This window comes from Psammomys obesus, unplaced genomic scaffold, assembly GCF_907164565.1.
Source record: "Psammomys obesus unplaced genomic scaffold, mPsaObe1.curated_primary_1811, whole genome shotgun sequence".
Lineage (NCBI taxonomy): Eukaryota > Metazoa > Chordata > Mammalia > Rodentia > Muridae > Psammomys > Psammomys obesus.
The window spans coordinates 10,132,101-10,152,984 of record NW_026596057.1 but is presented as its reverse complement, the minus strand read 5'-3'; the positions used below and the strand labels follow the sequence as shown (position 1 = coordinate 10,152,984).

Genomic DNA, 20,884 nt, shown 5'->3' with positions numbered 1-20,884 from the left:
ACAAACATTTGACACCTTTCTGCTTGCAATCAAGTTAAAGTTTTAAATCTTAAGCAGGTAAAGAAACCAAAGACCTGGGCCCTTGTCTGCTCACTTCACTCTCTGAACTCTCCCACAAAATGAAGAGGGAGGTTTAAGTCATCTCCAAATTTCCTTGCACATCTACCACTTTTTAGTTCTAAACCATATAAGACAAATAACTGATGTCATGTCAAAGCAAAAGGCTCCAGCTCTGCTGAAAGTCTTAGAGTCCCCAGCTTAGGTAGGTTGGTCAAAATCAGAGAAAATGGATATGAGAAAATAGGCTCTGCCTGAACCCTGGACTTAGAGAGTTTTGTACCTTAGAAGAACTTCTTAGCCCAAGGCCTGGGATGCTTAGAGATTGAGTGAGTGGGAGTTTAGAAAGACCAGTAAAGAGGGAGAAGTAGTAGATAAAGATGTAGCGTATGGATGACACACAAAAGACCTGGAGTCAAGAGGCAAAGGGCAACAGAGGTGCATCTCAACTTATGATAGGGGTTGATACCCTGATAAGTGCTTATCCAATGAAAACTGTTGATAAGCTTTAATACACTAATGATTTTAGTGTTCAATATAGGAATCTACCAAAAATTACAGGTTAGCTACACAGCACCCTCCAGAGTGTGGCTGTTTGTCCTTCTGTTCGCATGATTGACTGACAGCTGTGCCTCATGGCTGATGTCCCACCTAAGGAGAGAATACAATACAATATACCCCTAGCCTAGAGAAAGACCCAGATCCAAAGTGCAGTTTCTAACAAACGCAGATAGCTCTAATTCCACCATAAGATGGGAAATTCAAAAGGTCAATTATCACAAGCCTAGGACTCTGTTTCTCTTACCTGGGCAGAAGGAGGGCAGCATAATGCAAGGTGGACTGAGCCTTCTCTGTAGTCTGCAAGGAAACCCTACTGTGTCTGGATATCTTGGATGCTCTGACAGTTGCTTCCTACAACTCAAACCAGAAGAATCACACCTGTTCAAGGCTTCTTGATCTTTTGCTACCATTACTGAGCATAGAAGATTATGGGGAACAGGGCCAAGAATCTTGAGCTCTGGGGCTTGTCAGTTACAGAGAAAAGACTACATGTTAGGCTCGAGCCTCAGCAGACCTGGGATGGCCTCCTCACAGCAGGGTATTCAGAGTCTTGCAGGGACTGCTTGACATCAGCCTGAGAAGAGTGGAGGGCAGAACAATGTGGATGGCCCACCCCTAGTCCATAGCACGTGCTTCTCTCCGATTGCTAAAGATGCTGGGGTGAGACTCAATATTCAGTCTGTACTTCTCCACAGGGCTGGAAAACATCCACAGGATAACAGCCCAGGGCCACTATGAGCTGCGTGTGGATATGCGGGATGGACAGGAGGCAGTCTTTGCCTACTATGACAAGTTTGCAGTGGAGGACAACAGAAGCCTGTACAAGCTCCGCATAGGAGGCTACAATGGCACTGCAGGTACTCGTGGGCCCCGTGCTGACCCTGGGGGCAGTGGGTGTGTGTTCCAGCCCTGAGCCGCAGCCGAAGCAGCAGAACTCATAGAGTTTGTCAACGGTCTACTAGCCAGAAAGGAGGCTTGAGCAGCTGGGCCACGGGATCTGATCCCGCCTCTCTACTCAAGAGACCTGAAATCGATTTCTTGGGCCTTTACTTTTCTCCTCTGTAAAAATTATAGTAGTGATGTCATCTGAAAAATTCTAGTAGTGATATCATCTGCTAAATTATAGTAGTGATTTCTGTCCCACTTTACAGAGCAGTCATAAAAATTGCTATAAGCGGGGTGAAATTGACTGTAAAGTTTACTCGAAAAGAATGCGATGTGAGAGTGAAGAGTTGATTGTTTTACCTAAATTAATCAGTGTGGACTCCCACTTAGAGTGGGCAGAACTGTTCCTCATCTTAGTAGACATCTTCTTGCGGTGGCAGACAGGAAAATGACCTTTGAACTTATGAAACAGTTACCCATTTTTTGAGATGCTCCCCTCTCACCTATCCATCAGCAGGCATCATAGCACCCCATGAAGGAGTAGAGGTCATTGCTTAAATGTCTCTCACTGGCCATGTTGCCTCTTGTTCTCTTGTGAACTGTATAACTGGCTAGGTTCTCGGTGTTGGTTTTTATGGCTTTTTTTTTTTTTTTTAGCCAAGCAGAAACAATTGTCTGTTTCAGCTCTATGCACTCACAGTTCCATGAGCACACAGCACCTGAGCCAGCCTTTGCCTAATATGCTCTATTACAGTACCTTTCATGAACCCTGTTGTGCCAAGGATGCTACTATTTGGTACATAGAGTTATTGGACATTTCATTTCTCCAATTTTAGCGATAAGTGCTGGTGTTTAATTTAACAGCATTTCCTATGACTCTGGAATTAAAATGAACATCAAGGTGTTACCCTTCCAATTACTGCATCTGCTCCATTATTTCCCTTCTCGGCCAGGTATTGTTATTCTAAAGAGAAGACACACGTACCTTTGTTATTGTTCACAGTTGAGTCATTCATGGTGGCAATCAGAGAAGCCTGAAGAGCCCCAACAAAAGGTTCAATTTGCCACACTTTGAGCATAAAACAGCCATTGAAATGGACATTAAACAAGATGTCAGACTAAATCATTTCAAAAACTAAATGGATACTATTCACTCCCGAGAATTAGAACTGTGCCTACAGAAAAGCCTTTCATGTTTCCCCGATGAGAAGAGAAACAAGATCACTTACCCCAGTTTCTATCTCCCCTCTTCACCTCTCTTCATCTCTCTCTCTCTCCAATCCATAAGTCATTTGTCTACCTTGGGCCCAGCCTTTGAAACCTCTCTGCCTGTTCTCTTTGTTACAACCCACAAAGGGCACACCTGTTAAGATTAGATATTTCTCCCCATGTCAGAGGCCAGTGCTGCCTAGAGCTTGGCTGGTCATTCATAGACATTAATGGTGATTTGTTAGTCATAGAAATCAATGATGACTCATTTATCAACTTATATATTCGGTCCATCTTCTTCAATAGGTAAGACCCTGGGTTTATTTGAGCTACCCCACCTCTAGAGTTCATATTGGATAGAAAACCATACTACCCTTCCTGGCATTTGTAATAGTTCACAGTTATTCTAGTTGTTAGCAATTACCCTAGTCTCACTGGTAACCAGTCACCCCAGGGCATGAAATCCAAGTGTAGCCCTTCTCCTACCCTCATTTCTGAAAGCCCAATACCTCCAAGACTCTAAGTAGAATCTACTGGAATTCAAACTGAGATTTTCAATCTGTGTCATCCAAAAGGTCAGAACAACTCTCTCTTTCTGGTTTTGGGGACTCTAAGAACATAAAACATGGGCTCTATAATAGTAACCACCTAGTTTAATACAAAAAAAACACCAGGAAGTACCTCTCTGCAAATGTCACTTTTAGGATAAGGATACTTATAGAAGGGTGTCTTGGGGCTAGGATCCTTGAAAACAGCGTATTTAACTGAAATCACTAGCAGAAATCATCTTCTGGACAAGAAGTCCCGGAAAAATTAGAGAAGGCTTGATGGGTTACTACCTTGGGCCAACTGTATGGTTGGAAGGATCAAGAGCTAAGGACAGTAACAACCACCTATAATTAAAGTATATGAAAGGTTGAGTTGGAAGGACTGAATATTAAGGCTAGTCTAGGCTATATAGCAAGATGGAGTAGAAAAGAGGAAAGAGGAGCCATGGGGATAGGAAAGCAAGAAGAGGAGGTAGAAGAAGGAAGGAGAAGAGGGAGGGAGAGAAGAGATGGAGGAAGAGAGGGAAAGAAGAGCAGAGAGAGGTAAAGGGAGATAAAGGAAGAGAAGTTTAATTCTGGAACGTCTTGACACTGAAGGAGAAACTTAGTCCTTACATGGCAGAGAGCATATAAGTGGCATAATGGGTTTTAGAAAGAGCACTAGAAGTGCCCCAAGCAGGATAAAGCTAATCTGAGTGAAGACTAGAAAGACCAACTGGTGGCTGCCATATTAATCCTGATGGGAGATAATGAGAGCCCTCACTAATGGCAGGGCTCTGAGAAAGGTATGAATCTGAACAGGTGCTCAAGAGAGAACACCAGGACTTAGACCATGTCCTGAACATATAAGGCAGAGATGAGCAGGGAGGATACAAAGGCCAAGGGGACCATGTACGAGACATTGGGTTGGCAACATCAGAGTAGAGACCAGAAAGGGATGTGTGTAGAAAAGTGAGGGTACATTCTGGTCTGCAGAAGTTGAGATGATAGGAGTATGAGTAGATACATCATAGTCAATGAACTGAGGATTAAAGAATGGCTTGATGGAGAGTGAAACTGATCCAAGAATTTTTTAATTTATTAATTTTTTTTATTAATTTCAATTTATTCACTTTGTATCGCAACTGTGGCCCCATCCCTCATCTCCCAATTCCACTCTTCCTCCCTCTTCTCCTCCCATGCCCCTCTCCCAGTCCACTGATAGAGGCGATCCTCCTCCCCTTTCATCTGACCCTAGCCTATCAGTTCTCATCAGGATTGGCTGCCTTCCTCTGTGGCCTGGTAAGGCTGCCCACACCCCCCCTCAGGGGGAGGTGATCAAAGAGCCAGCCACAGAGTTCATATCAGAGACAGCCCCTGTTCCCCTTTGAAAGACTCCCGCTAGAGCCTCTCTAGACGGGGAGACCCCGCTTCCCAAGGAACAGCGAGACCAGTCTTTGGATGCAAACCGCAAGAGGTTTATTTCGATACACGGGTACCCGGGGCGACAAAGCCTTTCGGAAGACTTGCGCACCTCTCGGTTGGGGTGACGGGTTTTTATAGGGCTCGGGAGCAAGAAGCACGGTTACAGAAGCGAGAAGCATAGTTACAGGGATCTGATTGGGCAGTTTGAACAAAGCCATAGTTAGGTCACGTACCCGGAACAGGGAAGGCGGGAAGGCAGATGTGAGCCGAGTCACGTACCCGGTTCTTATCTTGGGTGCCCAGAGTGTTTCAGGCGCCCAACCGCAGATATCCTGTCGTTGGGCATCTGTCCTGCCTTGCCTCTGACCCTGCACTGCTCCAGTCTTGCAAAATAGTGTTGCCAGCATTATGCTAGGGCTTTATTCTTTTATTCCCCCATTTTTCTTCTAGCTTAGAATGGAATCCTTCATTCTACAGGTCTAGGGAGAGTCAATCTCCGTCTCCAGCTGCTTGAGTTGATGATACTGCTGGGTTAGCACTAACGTCTGTATGACGGAGAGCCGGTCCTTCATAAACTGAACTAGCCGATTTAGGATACAAGGCCCAACTAGTAGAATCAGGAGAATTATGATTAGGGGACCCATAATGGAGGAGATCAGGGTGGTGATCCAAGGGGACCGACTAAACCATCTCTCGTACCAGCTCTGTCCTGACTCAAAGAATTGCTGTCTCTGTCTGAGTCTTTCTCTGAGTTTAGCCATGTTATCCCTTACCAATCCAGTATGGTCAGCATAAAAGCAACATTCTTCCTTCAAAGCTGCACATAGTCCTCCTTCTTGTAAGAAGAGGATATCTAGCCCCCTTCTATTCTGCAAGACTACTTCTGAAAGGGAGGTCAAGGATTTTTCCAGAGCACTAACTGACTCTTCTAATGCTTGTAAGTCGGTATGCATGGCCTGTTGCAGTTGTCGGAACTGAGTAGTTTCTACCAGGGCAGCAGAACCAGTCCCTACTCCGGCTGCGATACCCCCGACTGTGAGTCCCCCTAGTATTAAGGCCAAAGTTAAAGATACAGGCTCCCTAGAGTACCGGGTGATCCCCTCAAAATGTTTGTAGACGTATTCAGATTCATGGTAGACAACTTTAGGCCAGAGCTCAATGAGGACACAAAAGTCAGAGTTTTGGTTGAGAATTAATGCAGATACACAGGGTGCTAAGCCGGAGCTGCAAGCCCAATAGGTCCCACTGGGGCCCGTTAGGTAGTAGGAGCCTGGGTGGATCCTGGAGGTTGAGTTGCAAAGTTTTTGGTGAGTTTTGGGGACTGACCCGATACAGATTCCCCGGCCAGACACTTCAGATAGAGTTAGCCTATGTTGGGAGGTCGAAGTACAGTATGTTGGGGGTGTGGTGTAGTTTACAAGGTCCCCCGTTATTGCAACCCCTTCGTAGTAAGGGGGAGTTGAGACCAGGCATAGCCAGCATTCTTGGGTTTTGCTAGGATCTGTATAATTAAGCATCTGGAAGGCTCCCTGTATTAGACCAAACAGTCTATCACCTGTACTTGATCGGAGGAATCGTGGTGCGGGGATGCCTAGACTGGCTGGGCCCTGGGTTTCGTTAGGGGGCATGGTCGCAGGCGGAATGGGTAATTTCTCAGGTTGGGAGGAGGGGGCTCTCAGGTTTGGTAATACTGAGTTAGGCCCGACGGGTACCTTGGGTTTATGGAGTCAGCTGAAGGCGTATTATTTCTCCAAGGCTTCCAACTTTCCAGAGGCGCAACCCAAATTCTTTTTCACGCAACCATCCCTCTCTATATTTTTTTCCTTTGTCGGTGAAGGTAAGGATGAGCTGATTACAGGGTTTGGGTGTAGCAGAGTGGGGTAACCCATCATTGACTGCCCACGCACATTTATCATATTTGGGGTCTCTAGTAAACTGGATAAGTCCGGTTGAGGTAGGTTTCCAGCTAGTGGCAAACTCCTCAGATCCCCATTCTGCACAATAAAGGTCAGCCCTGGTCCCACAGTGTTCCCGCCGCCATGGAGAATCAGAAGGGGAGGGGCACATATAAAAATGTATTTTGTGGTCCTCAGCCATGCTTCTTGCACTGGACCTTGATGGCATGGCCTTAGCTAGATCAAAACTTAGTTCAGGGAACCAAGTGTACGGGGGGGCATCTTGGAAATTTTGTTAAGAGGGACACTGAATCCATCTAGCAGGACCCAAGTCGAGTTTACAGGGATGTGGGGACTGGAGTGTGACAGAGTGAACAGGAAGAGAAAGAGTATCAAACCCGGGTAAGTCTTATCTTTAGTGGATTTTGGGTGCGATGGAGTTTCCATGAGGAGGCTGGAGCCTGATCTTGCTCTGCGTCGTGATGGGCCGCTTTGGCATGGGAGGCGTGCACCCACGCTGCGATACCGTCGACCTTGAGCGCCGTCGGGGTTGTTAGCAACACAGTATATGGTCCTTTCCAGCGGGGTTCTAAGTTCTTGGTTTGATGTCGGTGGACCCAAACTGTGTCTCCGATCTGGAACGGATGTGGCACCACCGGTCGGTTCAGCTGTTCCTGGTATGCAGCAGCGATGGGTTTCCAGACTTCGTTCTGGACAATCTGCAGTGCCTGCAAATGAGCTTTTAGAGAGGGGCTGTCAGCAAAGGAGGCTACACAGGGATCAAAGAAGTTAACGACCGGTGGTGGGGCTCCATACAGGATCTTGAAAGGAGTGAGTCCATGGGGGCCCGGGGTGTTCCGGGCCCGGTATATAGCCAATGGGAGGAGGACCACCCAGTCTCTAGAGCCAGTTGCCAGCGTTAATTTGGATAAGGTCTCTTTGATAGTTTTATTCATTCGTTCTACCTGCCCTGAGCTCTGGGGACAGTATGCAATGTAATTTCCAATTGATCCCCAACAGTTTGGCCACTAACTGCCTTACCTGGGAGACGAAGGCAGGGCCATTGTCAGAGCCCAACGCCTGGGGCATACCATACCTGGGGAAGATTTCTTCCAGAAGCTTTTTGGTGACTACTTTAGCAGTTTCATGTTTGGTGGGGTAGGCTTCTACCCATCCCGAGAAGGTGTCCACAAATACCAGTAAGAACCGATATCCATAGAGTCCAGGTTTTACCTCTGTGAAGTCAATCTCCCAGTGGGTGCCGGGGCGATGTCCCCAGATCCTGGTCCCCGGGCCTACCCTATGGCGTCCTGCATTCACTTGGGCGCATGCTGTGCACTCTTCAGCCACTTTCTGTAGAATTTTATCCCTCCCCAGCAGATAGTGGGAGCTTTCTTCCCTTTCTAGGAGGATTTTCATTTTCCTGGAGCTAAGGTGAGTCAGTTTATGGAGGTATTTAATCAGGTTACGAGTCTGTTGCAGGGGCCACACAGGTTTTTCTTTGAAAGTCCAGAGTCTTAGCGTGGGATTGTAAGTGGCCCCCATTTATTTTAGGAGGTCCTGATCTTCCTCACTATAGTGGAAGAGGGATTCCTGAATGGAGGGGACCTCTGCCTCGGCCGGTTTTATAGCCAGGAGCTGGGAGGTATCTGAGCTTCCTCGCATCGTCGCTTCTCGGGCAGTTACGTCCGCCAAGCGGTTGCCCCTGGCTTCCCGGCTGTGTCCCTTTTGGTGGCCGGGGCAATGGATGATGCTCAGTTTTGAGGGTAAAAACAATGCTTTAAGCAGGGCCAATATTTCAGCTTTATTTTTGATTTGTTTTCCTTCCGAGGTTAGCAACCCTCTTCTCCGATATATTTCCCCATGGATGTGAGCAGTGGCAAAGGCATAGCGGCTTTCGGTATAAATGTTGAGCTTCTTACCTTCCGCCATCCGGAGGGCCTGAGTTAGGGCGATGAGTTCAGCCCGCTGCGCCGAAGTGCCAGGTGGTAGGGCCTTAGCCCAAATTACCTCAGTCTCGGTGGTGACCGCGGCCCCTGCTCTCCGTTCTCCGTTATCCAGAAAGCTGCTCCCGTCGGTGTACCAGGTGAAGTCGGCGTCAGGGAGGGGCTGGTCGGTCAGGTCGGGCCGGGTGCCATGTACCTCTGCGAGTATCTGGAGACAGTCATGAGTTTCTGGACCCTCCGGTAGGGGAAGCAGTGATGCCAGATTGAGAGCTACTATAGGGCCAAAGTATACTTGATCAGTGTCCAGCAGTAGAGCCTGGTAGTGGGTCATGCGGGCATTGGAAAGCCATCGGCCCGGAGGTTGTTTGACCAGGGCTTCCACTGCATGAGGAGCCAAAATTGTTATTGGCTGTCCCATAGTCAGCTTGCCAGAGTCTTTAGTCAAGAGGGCAATTGCTGCCACCATCCTCAGGCAGGGTGGCCATCCCGAGGCCACCGGGTCAAGTTTCTTGAACAGGTAGGCTATCGGATGCCTCCATGGTCCCAGTTTTTTGGTCAGGACTCCTTTAGCATATCCCTGTTTCTCATCTACAAACAATTCGAAGGGCTTGTTTAAGTCTGGAAGCCCCATCGCGGGGGAGGTTAGCAGGGCCTCTTTTATGGCTGCATAGGCTCTCTGCTGCTCATCTCCCCAAGTAAAGAGAGTCCCTTGCTTCGTGAGTGGGTAAAGTGGCGCAGCCATTTCCGCAAACCCTGGAATCCAGAGGCGGCAGAACCCCGCCGTACCCAGGAACTCTCTTAGCTGTCTCAGGCTTTTGGGCACCGGAATCTTTAGGATTGTCTGTTTCCGCGCCTCTGTCAACCATCTCTGTCCATCTCTGATTTGGTAGCCCAGGTATGTAACCTGCCTCTGGCATAATTGGGCCTTTTTGGCTGAGGCCCGGTATCCTAAGGTTCCTAAGGTCCTCAAAAGGGCCTTGGTTCCTTCCTGACATTTTTCCTCGGCCAGGAGGAGGTCATCAACATATTGGAGCAAGATTAAGGCAGGGTAGTGAACCCTAAAGTCGGCCAGGTCCCGGTGCAACACCTCATCAAATAAGGTGGGGCCTAATTCCTTGGTAAGCTTCATGCGACATCGGGTATTGCTTAATGGAAATAGGAGTTGCCGATGCCTTTAAAGTAATTACCAGGGGCGGTTGGTAGGTTGCGAGACCCACTCCCCCTGTTTCCGCCCAGGCTAAAGGGAATTTTTCTAACCAGACAGTCATTTCTTGCGGCCGAGGCCTTTCAGGCTCGTGAAGCTGGTATTCGTCCTCCAGATTTATGGTTAACACATGTAAAGGCTACCCCTGTGGCCCAGTAATGTGGGCCTTAGTCCCATCAAAGTGGATTTGTGCCCTGAGTTTCATTAATAGATCTCTCCCCAACAGAGGATAAGGGCAATCAGGAACATGTAAAAAGGAGTGAGTCACCTTACCGGTGGCGAGTTGTACTCTTCTTTCAGTTGTCCATCGGTACCTTTTCCCTCCGGTGGCTCCTTGAACCCACGCCGATTTGTCAGTCAGGGGTCCCGATGAGGTGGTGAGCACCGAATGCTGGGCTCCGGTGTCCACCAGGAAGGTGACGGGTTGCCCCCCCCACATTAAGGGTTATCCTGGGTTTAGGGGGGGGGCTCCTGACCCTGACTTCCCTAATCCTCCAGGTTTAGCAGGGTGGCCTGAGGCTTAGGCTTCCGTGGCCCTTTTGGTCTCTTTGGGCAGTCTCGGACCCAGTGCCCTTTTTCCTTACAGTAGGCACATTGATCTTTGTCTACCCGAGGACCCCTGCGGTCTCCCAGGCCCTGTCTATCCTGTCTCTGTCCTGTCACTACAGTGGCCAGCAATTTGCTAAATTCCCTATTCCTCTTGCGGTCTTCTAATGTTCTCTCTCTCTTCTGCCTCTTTTCTCAACCTTTCGTCTCTCTCTTCTTGAGTCTCTCTCTTGTTGAAAATCCGCTCCGCCTCTTTCAACAAATCCTGGATTGTACTTTCCCTTAAGTTCTCAAGCCTTTCTAATTTTTTTCTGATATCCGGGGCAGACTGCCAGATGAAGGACATGGCCACATTGGTAGCCTGGTTAGGGTCCTCCGGATCATAGGGGGTGTACACACGATAGGCTTCCTTTAGTCGTTCTAGGAAGGCAGAGGGAGATTCCTCTGACCCTTGGGTCACTAACTTAACCTGGGCCAAATTAGTGGGGCGCTTTGCTGCCCCATGGAAAGCCGCTATCAGCAACTGGCGATAGAGACGTAAGTGATTCCTACCGTCCTCCGTGGCGAAGTTCCAATCAGGTCGTTCCAAGGGGAGGGCCTTGTTGATCTCGTTTGGTAACTGAGTAGGCTGCCCGTTATCCCCCGGAACGTTTTTACGGGCTTCCAAAATGACCCATTGCTTCTCCTCGGTGGTCAGGAGGGCCTGTAACAGCTGCTGACAATTGTCCCAGGTGGGCTGGTGGGTTACTAAAATGGACTCAATTAAAGCAGTAAGTCTAGAAGGGTCCCTAGAGAAAGGGGGGTTATTGTTTTTCCAGTTATATAGATCTGAAGTGGAAAAAGGCCAGTATTGGAGCTGGCCATCGGGTCCCGCTCGGAATGGGAGAGCCTGAGATGTGGAATCTGGAGGGGCCTCTCGGCGCCCTCTCAATCGCCCTGCCATCGGGGAAGGAGCCGGTTCCTCCTGAGGTCCGACTGTGGCGGCTTCTCCCGGCTCTCGGTCCCTATAGGGAGGAGGTTCTTTGGTCAGCAGGTCCAACAAGGGGCCATCGTCTGCTGGCAGTACCGGGGGCGTCGGTGTCTTTTTGCCCCCTGGATCACGTCCTTGGGTCTGCTTTGTTATAGCTGGGTAGAGGGCAGACTTAGAGGGTGTGGGGACCAGCGGAGGAGGTAGGGCAGGGGCAGAGGGAACAGCAAGGGGGCTGGGGGTGACAAACGGCTTGACCCATGAGGGTGGTTCCTGGGCCAGGGCTTCCCAAGTAACAATGTAGGGTACCTGGTCTGGGTGGCCATATAGCCCTAAATCCATGATTTTCGCCTTAACCTGCAAAATAATATCTAGGTTAAAGGTGCCATCTCGTGGCCAGCTGATGTTAAAAGTTGGCCATTCTGAGGAGCAGAAGGTGTCCCATTTTCCTTTTCGGATCTCTACAGAGTGACTACGAGCGATGTTCCGGGTGTCCTTCCAGTGCTGTAGAGTGAGGCTTAAGGGGGTAGTTAGAGACTGTCCCATGGTTTCAGAGAGACTAACACCAAACACAAACCCGACGAACAATAGACAGACAGTGACACAAATGCAGCGCGCAACACGATTCTGGCGCCAAACCGAAAGCAAAACTTCAGCTGGAGACTGTGAAGAGGGTCCGGATCCCCCGTCTCCCAAAAGAGACACGTAGCCCTCGGACAGGGGCGAAGCCCTAAAAAGTCCGGGTTGGGTCGTGTCTCCAAACAGACGGGCCCCCAAAATCGGGCCCCCAGACACTCCTGGGACGTCTCCCAAGAGTTGCGGAAAAGAAGTCCGAGCTCGTCAGCTCCTTCTAGTTTCGGCCTAATACAGAGCGACTCAGCTGAATCGTACAAATCTCAAGAGATAGAACAGGCAACAAACACATGATGGAACGAGGACAAGAGACACTCTACTGGCCAGCTTACCTCCCGATGATGGGTCGGTGGTCCCTGGGCGGGGGTCTCAGATCTCGGTGGGACCTCCAAATGAAAGACTCCCGTTAGAGCCTCTCTAGATGGGGAGACCCCGCTTCCCAAGGAACAGCGAGACCAGTCTTTGGATGCAAGCCGCAAGAGGTTTATTTCGATACACGGGTACCCGGGGCGACAAAGCCTTTCGGAAGACTTGCGCACCTCTCGGTTGGGGTGACGGGTTTTTATAGGGCTCGGGAGCAAGAAGCACGGTTACAGAAGCGAGAAGCATAGTTACAGGGATCTGATTGGGCGGTTTGAACAAAGCCATAGTTAGGTCACGTACCCGGAACAGGGAAGGCGGGAAGGCAGATGTGAGCCGAGTCACGTACCCGGTTCTTATCTTGGGTGCCCAGAGTGTTTCAGGCGCCCAACCGCAGATATCCTGTCGTTGGGCATCTGTCCTGCCTTGCCTCTGACCCTGCACTGCTCCAGTCTTACAAAATAGTGTTGCCAGCATTATGCTAGGGCTTTATTCTTTCACCCTTATTACGGAATCCACTTGGATACTGAGCTTCCATGGGCTACATCTGTGCAGGGGTTCTAGGTTATCTCCATGCATGGTCCTTGGTTGGACTATCAGTCTCAGAAAAGACCCTTGTGCCCAGATTTTTGATCCAGGAATTTTTAAGGGAATGGGTATGAGTATGATTTGGGATAGAGAAGGTGAAAATGGTATTTAGGAGGGAAAAGTATCCTTTTCAAGCAGGAAGAGATAGCAAAAAGTGTTTCAGGTGGCGGGATTGGCTCTGGGTGGGTACATCTGAATCCTTCAAGATTATAAGGAGATAAGAATGGTATGAATCATGTTGCCTCCAGGACTCCTGAGGGCTGAAGGCTTCCCTGTAAGACTGACTAAACCAGAGTTCAGTGGATGCAAGGAAGGAGATGCTGAGTGGACACTGGGATCATAGCTTGCATAGCATCAGAAACACTTCCCTCTCAGGGGAAAACAACATTAGCTATATCTAATATCACTTCCATTCAATATATAATTGGAGTTCCCTGCCCAGCACCTCTAGCCACAAATACTGCCAAAGGCTTCACAATCATTGTAAGTGAATGATGGTCCCACCTCTCACCTGGAACACTGAGTTCACCTGAGCCACTTCATAACATCCCTGACAAGAGAACAGCAGTTCCCACTTGTCTGTGAGAAAGGAAATCTTACCACTGAGTTAGACAGCCTAGCTGGTAGTATCAGGTAATTTCTCTTTTCCTATTTAGCTAAAAAATTTTCCTCTTTACAGTCACTCTGTATTTATCCTCACACTTCCCCGAAAAGTTTATTTATGTGTTCCTTCCTTTCAGTAGCTCCTCACATGAACCATGGAGGTGTTCTCCTTCTCTAAGCCTGCTTCTCCCTAAAACACAGCCCAGTTCCTACCGACTCCTCCTTTGGCATGGTTGTGACATTCCTGTCACTCTGTTTCTGGTAGATTGGAACTCTGGCTGCTGTTTTTCTTCTTCATGGGCGGAAGCAAGTTCTCAATGTTGGGTATTGGGTGCAGTCTAATCAGGGCCAGCTAGCACAGGGGAAATCCAGGATGAACTTACACAGTGGAGAGCCAGAATGATCCCAGTCATTATGGCTCCTTGCTGTCCCCAAGGGTCACAATGGAATCATGAGTGTTCTGTGTCCTAGAAAGGCCTAGAGGAAATAGACAGAGGTGTTAAGATGGAGCTTTCTGGGTAAAGTTCTCAGCAAAAAAAGCTCAGTGGTGATTAGAGTGGGAAACATGGAAACTGTTACCCCTGGCCCACCCCCGCCCCATAAGGTAATGTAGAGGGAAAACTCAGCAGAGTCATGCTGTGGATCAGAAGGAACGGGGAGGTAGCCAGGGTTCCACAACAAATGGAACAGCCTCCTGAATGTTTTTGTTTTCATTTTTGTATTTGCAGGAGACTCCCTCAGCTATCACCAGGGACGCCCTTTCTCCACTGAGGACAGAGACAATGATGTTGCAGTCACCAACTGTGCCATGTCCTACAAGGGTGCTTGGTGGTATAAGAACTGCCACCGGACCAACCTCAATGGGAAGTATGGGGAGTCCAGGCACAGTCAGGTAAGCCACAGTCTGGCTGTGGTCAGAGTGGTGGGAGAGTCCAGGACTCAGGCCTTCAGTTCTACCTTTCAACAATGTTTCCCCTTTAAAAAGGAATACTCTGAGACTGGGAAAAGACCATGCAAGGGGCTCGTAGTAGGAGGAACTCATCAATTCATCATAGGCTGTAGGCTTGATGGCACTCTAACAGAAAGGAAGAAATCAGAAACCTAAGTAATCCCCCAAGAGACTGCAGGCCCACAGTCTGGGCTAGGTGACAGAGGAGCAGCTGGAACATGCTCTGGCAAACCCCAGAAGTTGTTTCACCCACCCCACTGGAAACCACCCGAGTCTCTGGATCATGAATGAGCTGTTCACAATTCCACTGTTCAAAATGCTTCCACCTAGTTGGGATTTGGGCATTCACTATAGTCCCCGAATATGAGAACCTCCTGAAGGCAAAAACACAAAACTGGCAATAAGAAATGACTCATGACTTGCTTTTTTATAAAGACCGAGGCCTATGTAAAGGGGAAGCTGGAAAGAGACCCAGCTCACTCCATCATACTGGGAACTCTGTCATAAGCTGCTTGTTAACTGAGTGAGAACAGTTAAGTTCATAAGTGGATCTCTCAATCCAGTAGGGTGCTCTGCTGAGGGGGAAGGGCGATCTGACATGTTCCTCTTTCTCACACTTAGGGGATCAACTGGTACCACTGGAAAGGCCATGAATTCTCCATCCCCTTTGTAGAAATGAAGATGAGGCCCTACAATCACCGTCTCACAGCCGGGAGGAAACGGCGAGCCTTGAAATTCTGAGCACTAGGCAGCCAGCCGCCAGCCAAACGATCTTTTTCTGTCATTTGTTTGTATTTTATAATATGAGACAAGGGGGGAGGGGCAACCATAATGTGCTTCACAGTATATTCAGAGTATCTGAAGGAAGCAGGGATCAGTTAGGTACCATCTGCTCATAGTTTCTGCTGCCTTGGAGCCCTTCCCTCGGGCTACATGCTCCCTGCTAACCACTCCTTTATCACCCCCACCTTTCTCACAGAGGAGGAAACTGGGGAGTTTAATGTACAATTCAGAAACAGGCCACAAAGTACAGATTGTTATGGCGATGCACACACACACACACACACACACACACACACCACACACGCACGCGCGCATCTTTCTCTGCCCTCCTTCTGAAAAAAAAAATCTTCCAACTTCTAACTAATAGTGAACTGGTCACAGCTGACCGTGGTTAGGTGACCACACCAGCCAAGAAAAGCTTCAACAAGAAAGCTTGGCCAATCAGCTCTTAAGAGGGAAGACACCCACCACAGCCTCACGCAACAGTTCATTGAAATGGGCAGAAGAGTCTCACATTCTGACACTTAACTCTCAGGAGGCGTGGCCTCCCTTCCAGCCACACCCATCCTTAATTCTATCCCCTAGATCATATAGACCTACCAACCTGGTTACCAAAGCTGCCTGCTTCTGACCTGGGTCATACAATAGATGTGCCCAGCCCCTGCCCCCACCACCACCACCACCACCACCCGGCCCATGTGTCATAAACCACTGTCGTGGAATAACTTTCTTCGGTGGTGAGACTGGGAAAAGGGTTTTGTTTCTAGCATATTTGCATCTGGCACTGAGAAAGGATAGGAGCAGAAATCAGAGCACCTAGCAGGAAATCTGTAGTTCCCATTGGAAACTGCCCTTGTTTAGTGCTGCCTTTTGCATTTATGATCTGATTTAGTGTTGATTCCTCCCCCTAATGTCATAGGTGAAGGTCTCTCGTTCTTTCCCTGGCCAGGCTATACTCAGTGCAAGTGGCTTAATAAGAATCAGTGGAATAAATTGGATAATCCCACCCCCACTCCAACTGATAACCCTGGGGAGAGATAGAATGTTTGCTCTGGTTGTTCATTTGCTTGTTTTGATCCTGTGGTAAACAGAAGTGACCCCTTCAATGAGGTGAGATCATGAGAAACATTTTCCACCTCCCTTTTTTATTCTGCTTTGAGAAGAAAAATGAAAAGTACCAGAGGAAATTGCATTTAGAACTCCAAAGGTGAGAGGAGCAAACTCTCCACCCCTACATGATTTGATTTTTAAGCCCTGGAGAGCTAGAGGCTGCAGACGCCATGACTTTTAGCCTCTCCTCAAATCAAAAACCAGCCCGTCTTCCCTGCAGCATCTGCCCAAGTTGTGCCAAGTCTCTCAGCCACTTTCTCCCTGTCCTCACTCTTCCCTGAGGCCCCAGTATGTCTGCTGTAGGACCCATGGCTACCATCTGGGGCATCTTGTACCTTTGCCAACTAGTTACTGGATGAGCTGATATCCTGTAATAGAAACAGCCACTGTCTAACCAAACTTTGAACCAGAAGCACCAATCCTCTTGGGCTGACGACCACAGGCCATTGTGACTGACAGTGGAGTTAGCTTGCTATTTTCTGTAGTCTTCTCCATCTTTGTGATTCAGACTCATTGGCATACTCAAGGCTGAAAAGTACAGGTGGAGTTTTCATTTCTTTTTTTTTTTAATTTTTCAATTAGGGCTTAATTTATTTTTAACACAAATAAAGTAAAAACAAACATTCCCTTCTTACAAAGGAAAGAAAACTATATTTTCAAAAGGTTGATAGGCATTTTCGTGACATATTTTGTATGATAGGAAAATATTTTTCTTTTTTAATTTATTTTTTATTTATTACAATTTATTCACTTTGTATCCCAGCTGTAGGCCCCTCCTTCAGCCCCTCCCAATCCTGCCCTCCCTCCCTCTACTCATCCATGCCCCTCCCCCAGTCCACTGATAGGGGAGGTCCTCTTCCCCTTCCCTCTGACTGTAGCCTATCAGGTCTCATCAGGACTGGCTGCATTGTCTTCCTCTGTGGCCTGGTAAGGCTGCCCACTGCACCCCCCCCCCTCAGGGGGAGGTGATCAAAGAGCAGGCCACAGAGTTCATGTCAGAGACAGCCCCTGTTCCTCTTACTAGGGAACACACTTGGAGACTGAAATGCCATGGGCTACATCTGTGCAGGGGTTCTAGGTTATCTCTATGCATGGTCCTTGGTTGGAGTATCAGTCTCAAAAAAGACCCCTGGACCCAGAATTTTTGGTTCTGTTGCTTTCCTTCTGGAGCTTCTGTCCTCTCCAGGTCTTTCTATCTCCTCCCTCTTTCATAAGATTCTCTGCATTCTGCCCAAAGTTTGGCTATGAGTCTCAGCATCTTGTACAACCACTCTGGAAACCAGTCTGGCACTTCCTCAGAAAATTAGGAATAGTGCTACCTCAAGATCCAGCTGTACCACTCCTAGGCATATATCCAAAGGATGCTCAACTATACTACAAGGACATTTGCTCAACCATGTTCCTAGCAGCTTTATTCATAATAGCCAGAACCTGGAAACAACTCAGATGTCCCTCAACTGAGGAATGGATACAGAAATTGTGGTACATTTACACAATGGAATACTACTCAGCAATTAAAAACAAGGAAATTATGAAATTTGCAGGCAAGTGGTAGGAACTAGAAAAGATCATCCTGAGTGAGGTATCCCAGAAGCAGAAAGACACACATGGTGTATATACTCACTTACAAGTGGATATTAGACACATATGATAAATATACTAAAATCTGTATACTTAAAGAAGCTAAGCAAGGAAGAGGACCCTGGGTAAGATGATCAATACTCATTCAGAAAGGCAAGTGGGATGGATATTGGAAGAGGAAGAAAACAGGGAACAGGACAGGAGCCTATCACAGAGGGCCTCTGAAAGACTCTACCCAGAAGAGTATCAAAGAAGATGCTGAGAGTTTTCATTTCTTAATCCCACATGGACTTCAAACATCTTTAAGAGAAGGAAGAAGAAAGAGAAGCCTATACGTTATATGAGGTTTAACTATACATAGGCCAATCATGCAGAATTGAAGGTGAGCACGCTCAGTGGGTGATATAGGGCCACTTCTGCCAGCTATAAGCCCCTGATGGGTTTGTTCCCATCTCTTGACTTCAGTTTCCTTACCCATTGAACAGGAGTTTAGACCATAAGGATTTCTAATGGCCCTTCAGTCTTAACAGCCAATAATGTGAGTCTATGATAGGAAAAGCAGAATCAAAGTTGGCCTTGTGGAGCCATAGCAATTAAAGAAAAATCAGAATTCTTGTGAAGGAGATGGGGGAAGGAGGGAAAGAAGGGAGGAAGGAGACCAATTCAAAATTCTTCCCCTACACATACATGCACACACGCACACACGCACACACACATGCTCTTGCAGGAAAAAAAAATGCCAAAAGAAGCTGAAGCCATTATGTCCGTGAAAGCAGAGCCAAAGACGTGGGTGTGCCTAGACAGCCCACCTCATCAAGGGAGCTGAAATGGAACAAAATTGCAAGTCATCTGTTCCAGGAAAAAAAAAAAAAAAATCAAGGAACATTAATGGAGATCCAAATCTGCCTTTCATTGGGACTATTTTATCCTGTGGAACATTTTTATAAATAGTATCGGCAGCGTCACCGAGCTTCATTTAAAGAAATCTTAAAGTAAGGAAGAGACTTCAAAGATCAGCTCATCCAACCTTCTGTAAAAGTGTCTATAGGTCCCTTTCGTTAAGTGCAACAAGTCTCCCCAAACTCTTATGTTTTGAAGAGACTGTGCATTCCACTCTCTTCCCATCCTTGGCAAGCTTGGCTCACAGTTCCTCAACGTCACTGACTTAACTTCTTCACTGGGCTTCTTAACTGATTCCTTTTTATCTGCTCCTTCCCGTGCCTGGTTTTGTCCCTGAGGAGGCAAGCATCGATGCTCAGCACCCATCCGAATCACCCAAGTTTCCCATAAGAGACTCAGAATGACTGGCAGTGAGCCCGGTCCTGAAGACACGTCAGAAAGTACACTTACAAGAAAATTCAAGCAACAATGACAACAATCACAAAACAGCAACCGCCATTCACTAGAGACTGCCATGGATTCGCTGCCTAGAATGGAGAGCGAGTACCCTCTTCCTCTTTGCCTGCCCTGTCATAGAAAGATTGTGTCCATATTGAATTAAACATTTTCGCAGGGCTACATCTAGAAGATGAAAGGGATCAGTTGTGAAGACTGTTTGTTAGGGATGACAATGTTGCAGAAAGTGTTGGCCTTCAGACTTATGGGTAAAGGGGGACTCTTATAGGTAAGAGGCACAGGGGGGCACTCATAGCTGCCAGATGTACACTGAACTGTGTGTTAGAAGTGCGGCAGGAGGCAGCGTAGTTCTGGTTCCGGAAAACTCAAATCAAACCAAGACCCAGAACCCATTTATACAGGAAACAGATTTGTAAAAGAACAGCAACACAACAGTAGAAAAATGTGGAGCAAACTTCCACAGATATTTAAATGTTCCCTTCTCCTAGCTACCAATACCCTCTCTTTAAAGAGGTGAGACCCCACTCCTAATATCCCACTGCCTTCCACTGAGGAGCCAAGCAGCCCCTAGTAGATAGAAAACTACTAGGCAAATTTTCATTCCAGAGTGTCAAGGCTGCCTTGCCAGCAAGCTCGATGCCTAAACAAACTATCCTAAACACATTTTTACCTTTAAAATCTAGTATCAGGACAGAGCTATAGATTTCAAGACAAGAGGTCATTACAGAATCTTTTCAAAGAGCTTTTTCAAAGAATCCATTGAGAAAGGTTTGATGAGTTCCTTTTGTCCTTTTCTCTAAAGAGAGAAAAATTGGGACCTATGAGAACAGTAGATGCACCAAGCCAAGGGGTTGAAAAGGGGCAGTCAGTGACTACATTTGAAAATGCTCCTGAGGCATGGACTTTTCTTTTGCCTTCACCCAGGATCTCCAGAAGGATGGAGGCACTTCCTGGAAAGACATGCTTTTCTAACTAACCCTTGCTTTCTAATCACCAAACTCCTATTCAATATAGTCCCTTGGTTGCTTTTCTTTCTCTCTTAAGAGGGAGATGGGAGATCATTTTCCACCTCTACTTGCATCCTACTGACTACTCTGAAATGTCCATAAGGAGACTCTGAAAGACTCAAATAATTCAATTTCAGACCTAGAGGAGGCGAGATAATGCTTTGCTCACCTCAAACTTTCCCAGGCTACACAAAGATGCTTGGAATTTCCAGAGACTGAGGTGGATCATTAAGGTCTGGGGTTCAACTACTCATCCATTCTCCCTGGGTGGTCTGCTTCCATTCAGATAACAAAACAGCAAAGGTTCCCTCCTCTGGAAAAGGGGGACAGAGCTGGCTTCTAGGATGTGGCTGGTAGCTTCTCTTTCTTGTACTGCTGGGTCTTCAGAACAAATTTTGTAAGTTCTTTGACTAACTGCTTCTCTAAGCCTTTGCTTCTTCCATAGCCCACCTCTCCCATATGTATTACTCCTGATAATATTGCAGCATTTCGGCACTGCCAGGGAAAATGAGAACTCACAGAACAAATGAAAACTACTCAAATTAAGTAAGGAAATCAACTCTGGTAGGAAGAGATGTCACCAGGATCAGGGGAGGCTCCTGTTTTCAGAGGCTGTGTGTGTTCGGTGCAAACTAGGGTCCCTTTGAAAGACTGGCTTTGGTTCATCCTAACTAAATCCACAATGGATTTAG

The 20,884-nt window shown here is 47.5% G+C and overlaps 1 protein-coding gene across 2 annotated transcripts in view; it reads left to right on the top strand.

The window, feature by feature from the left end:
* The window catches only part of Tnr (tenascin R), a 343,283-nt gene extending 326,420 nt beyond the window's left edge, over positions 1-16,863 (top strand). For both annotated transcript variants that reach the window (XM_055624653.1, XM_055624654.1), the window contains 3 exons: positions 1,314-1,475; positions 14,135-14,298; positions 14,977-16,863. In XM_055624653.1, the coding sequence (XP_055480628.1) occupies positions 1,314-1,475; positions 14,135-14,298; positions 14,977-15,096 (446 nt within the window). In that variant the 3' untranslated portion in view covers positions 15,097-16,863. The remainder of the gene's footprint in view (positions 1-1,313; positions 1,476-14,134; positions 14,299-14,976) is intronic.
* Positions 16,864-20,884: the final 4,021 nt, after the last annotated feature.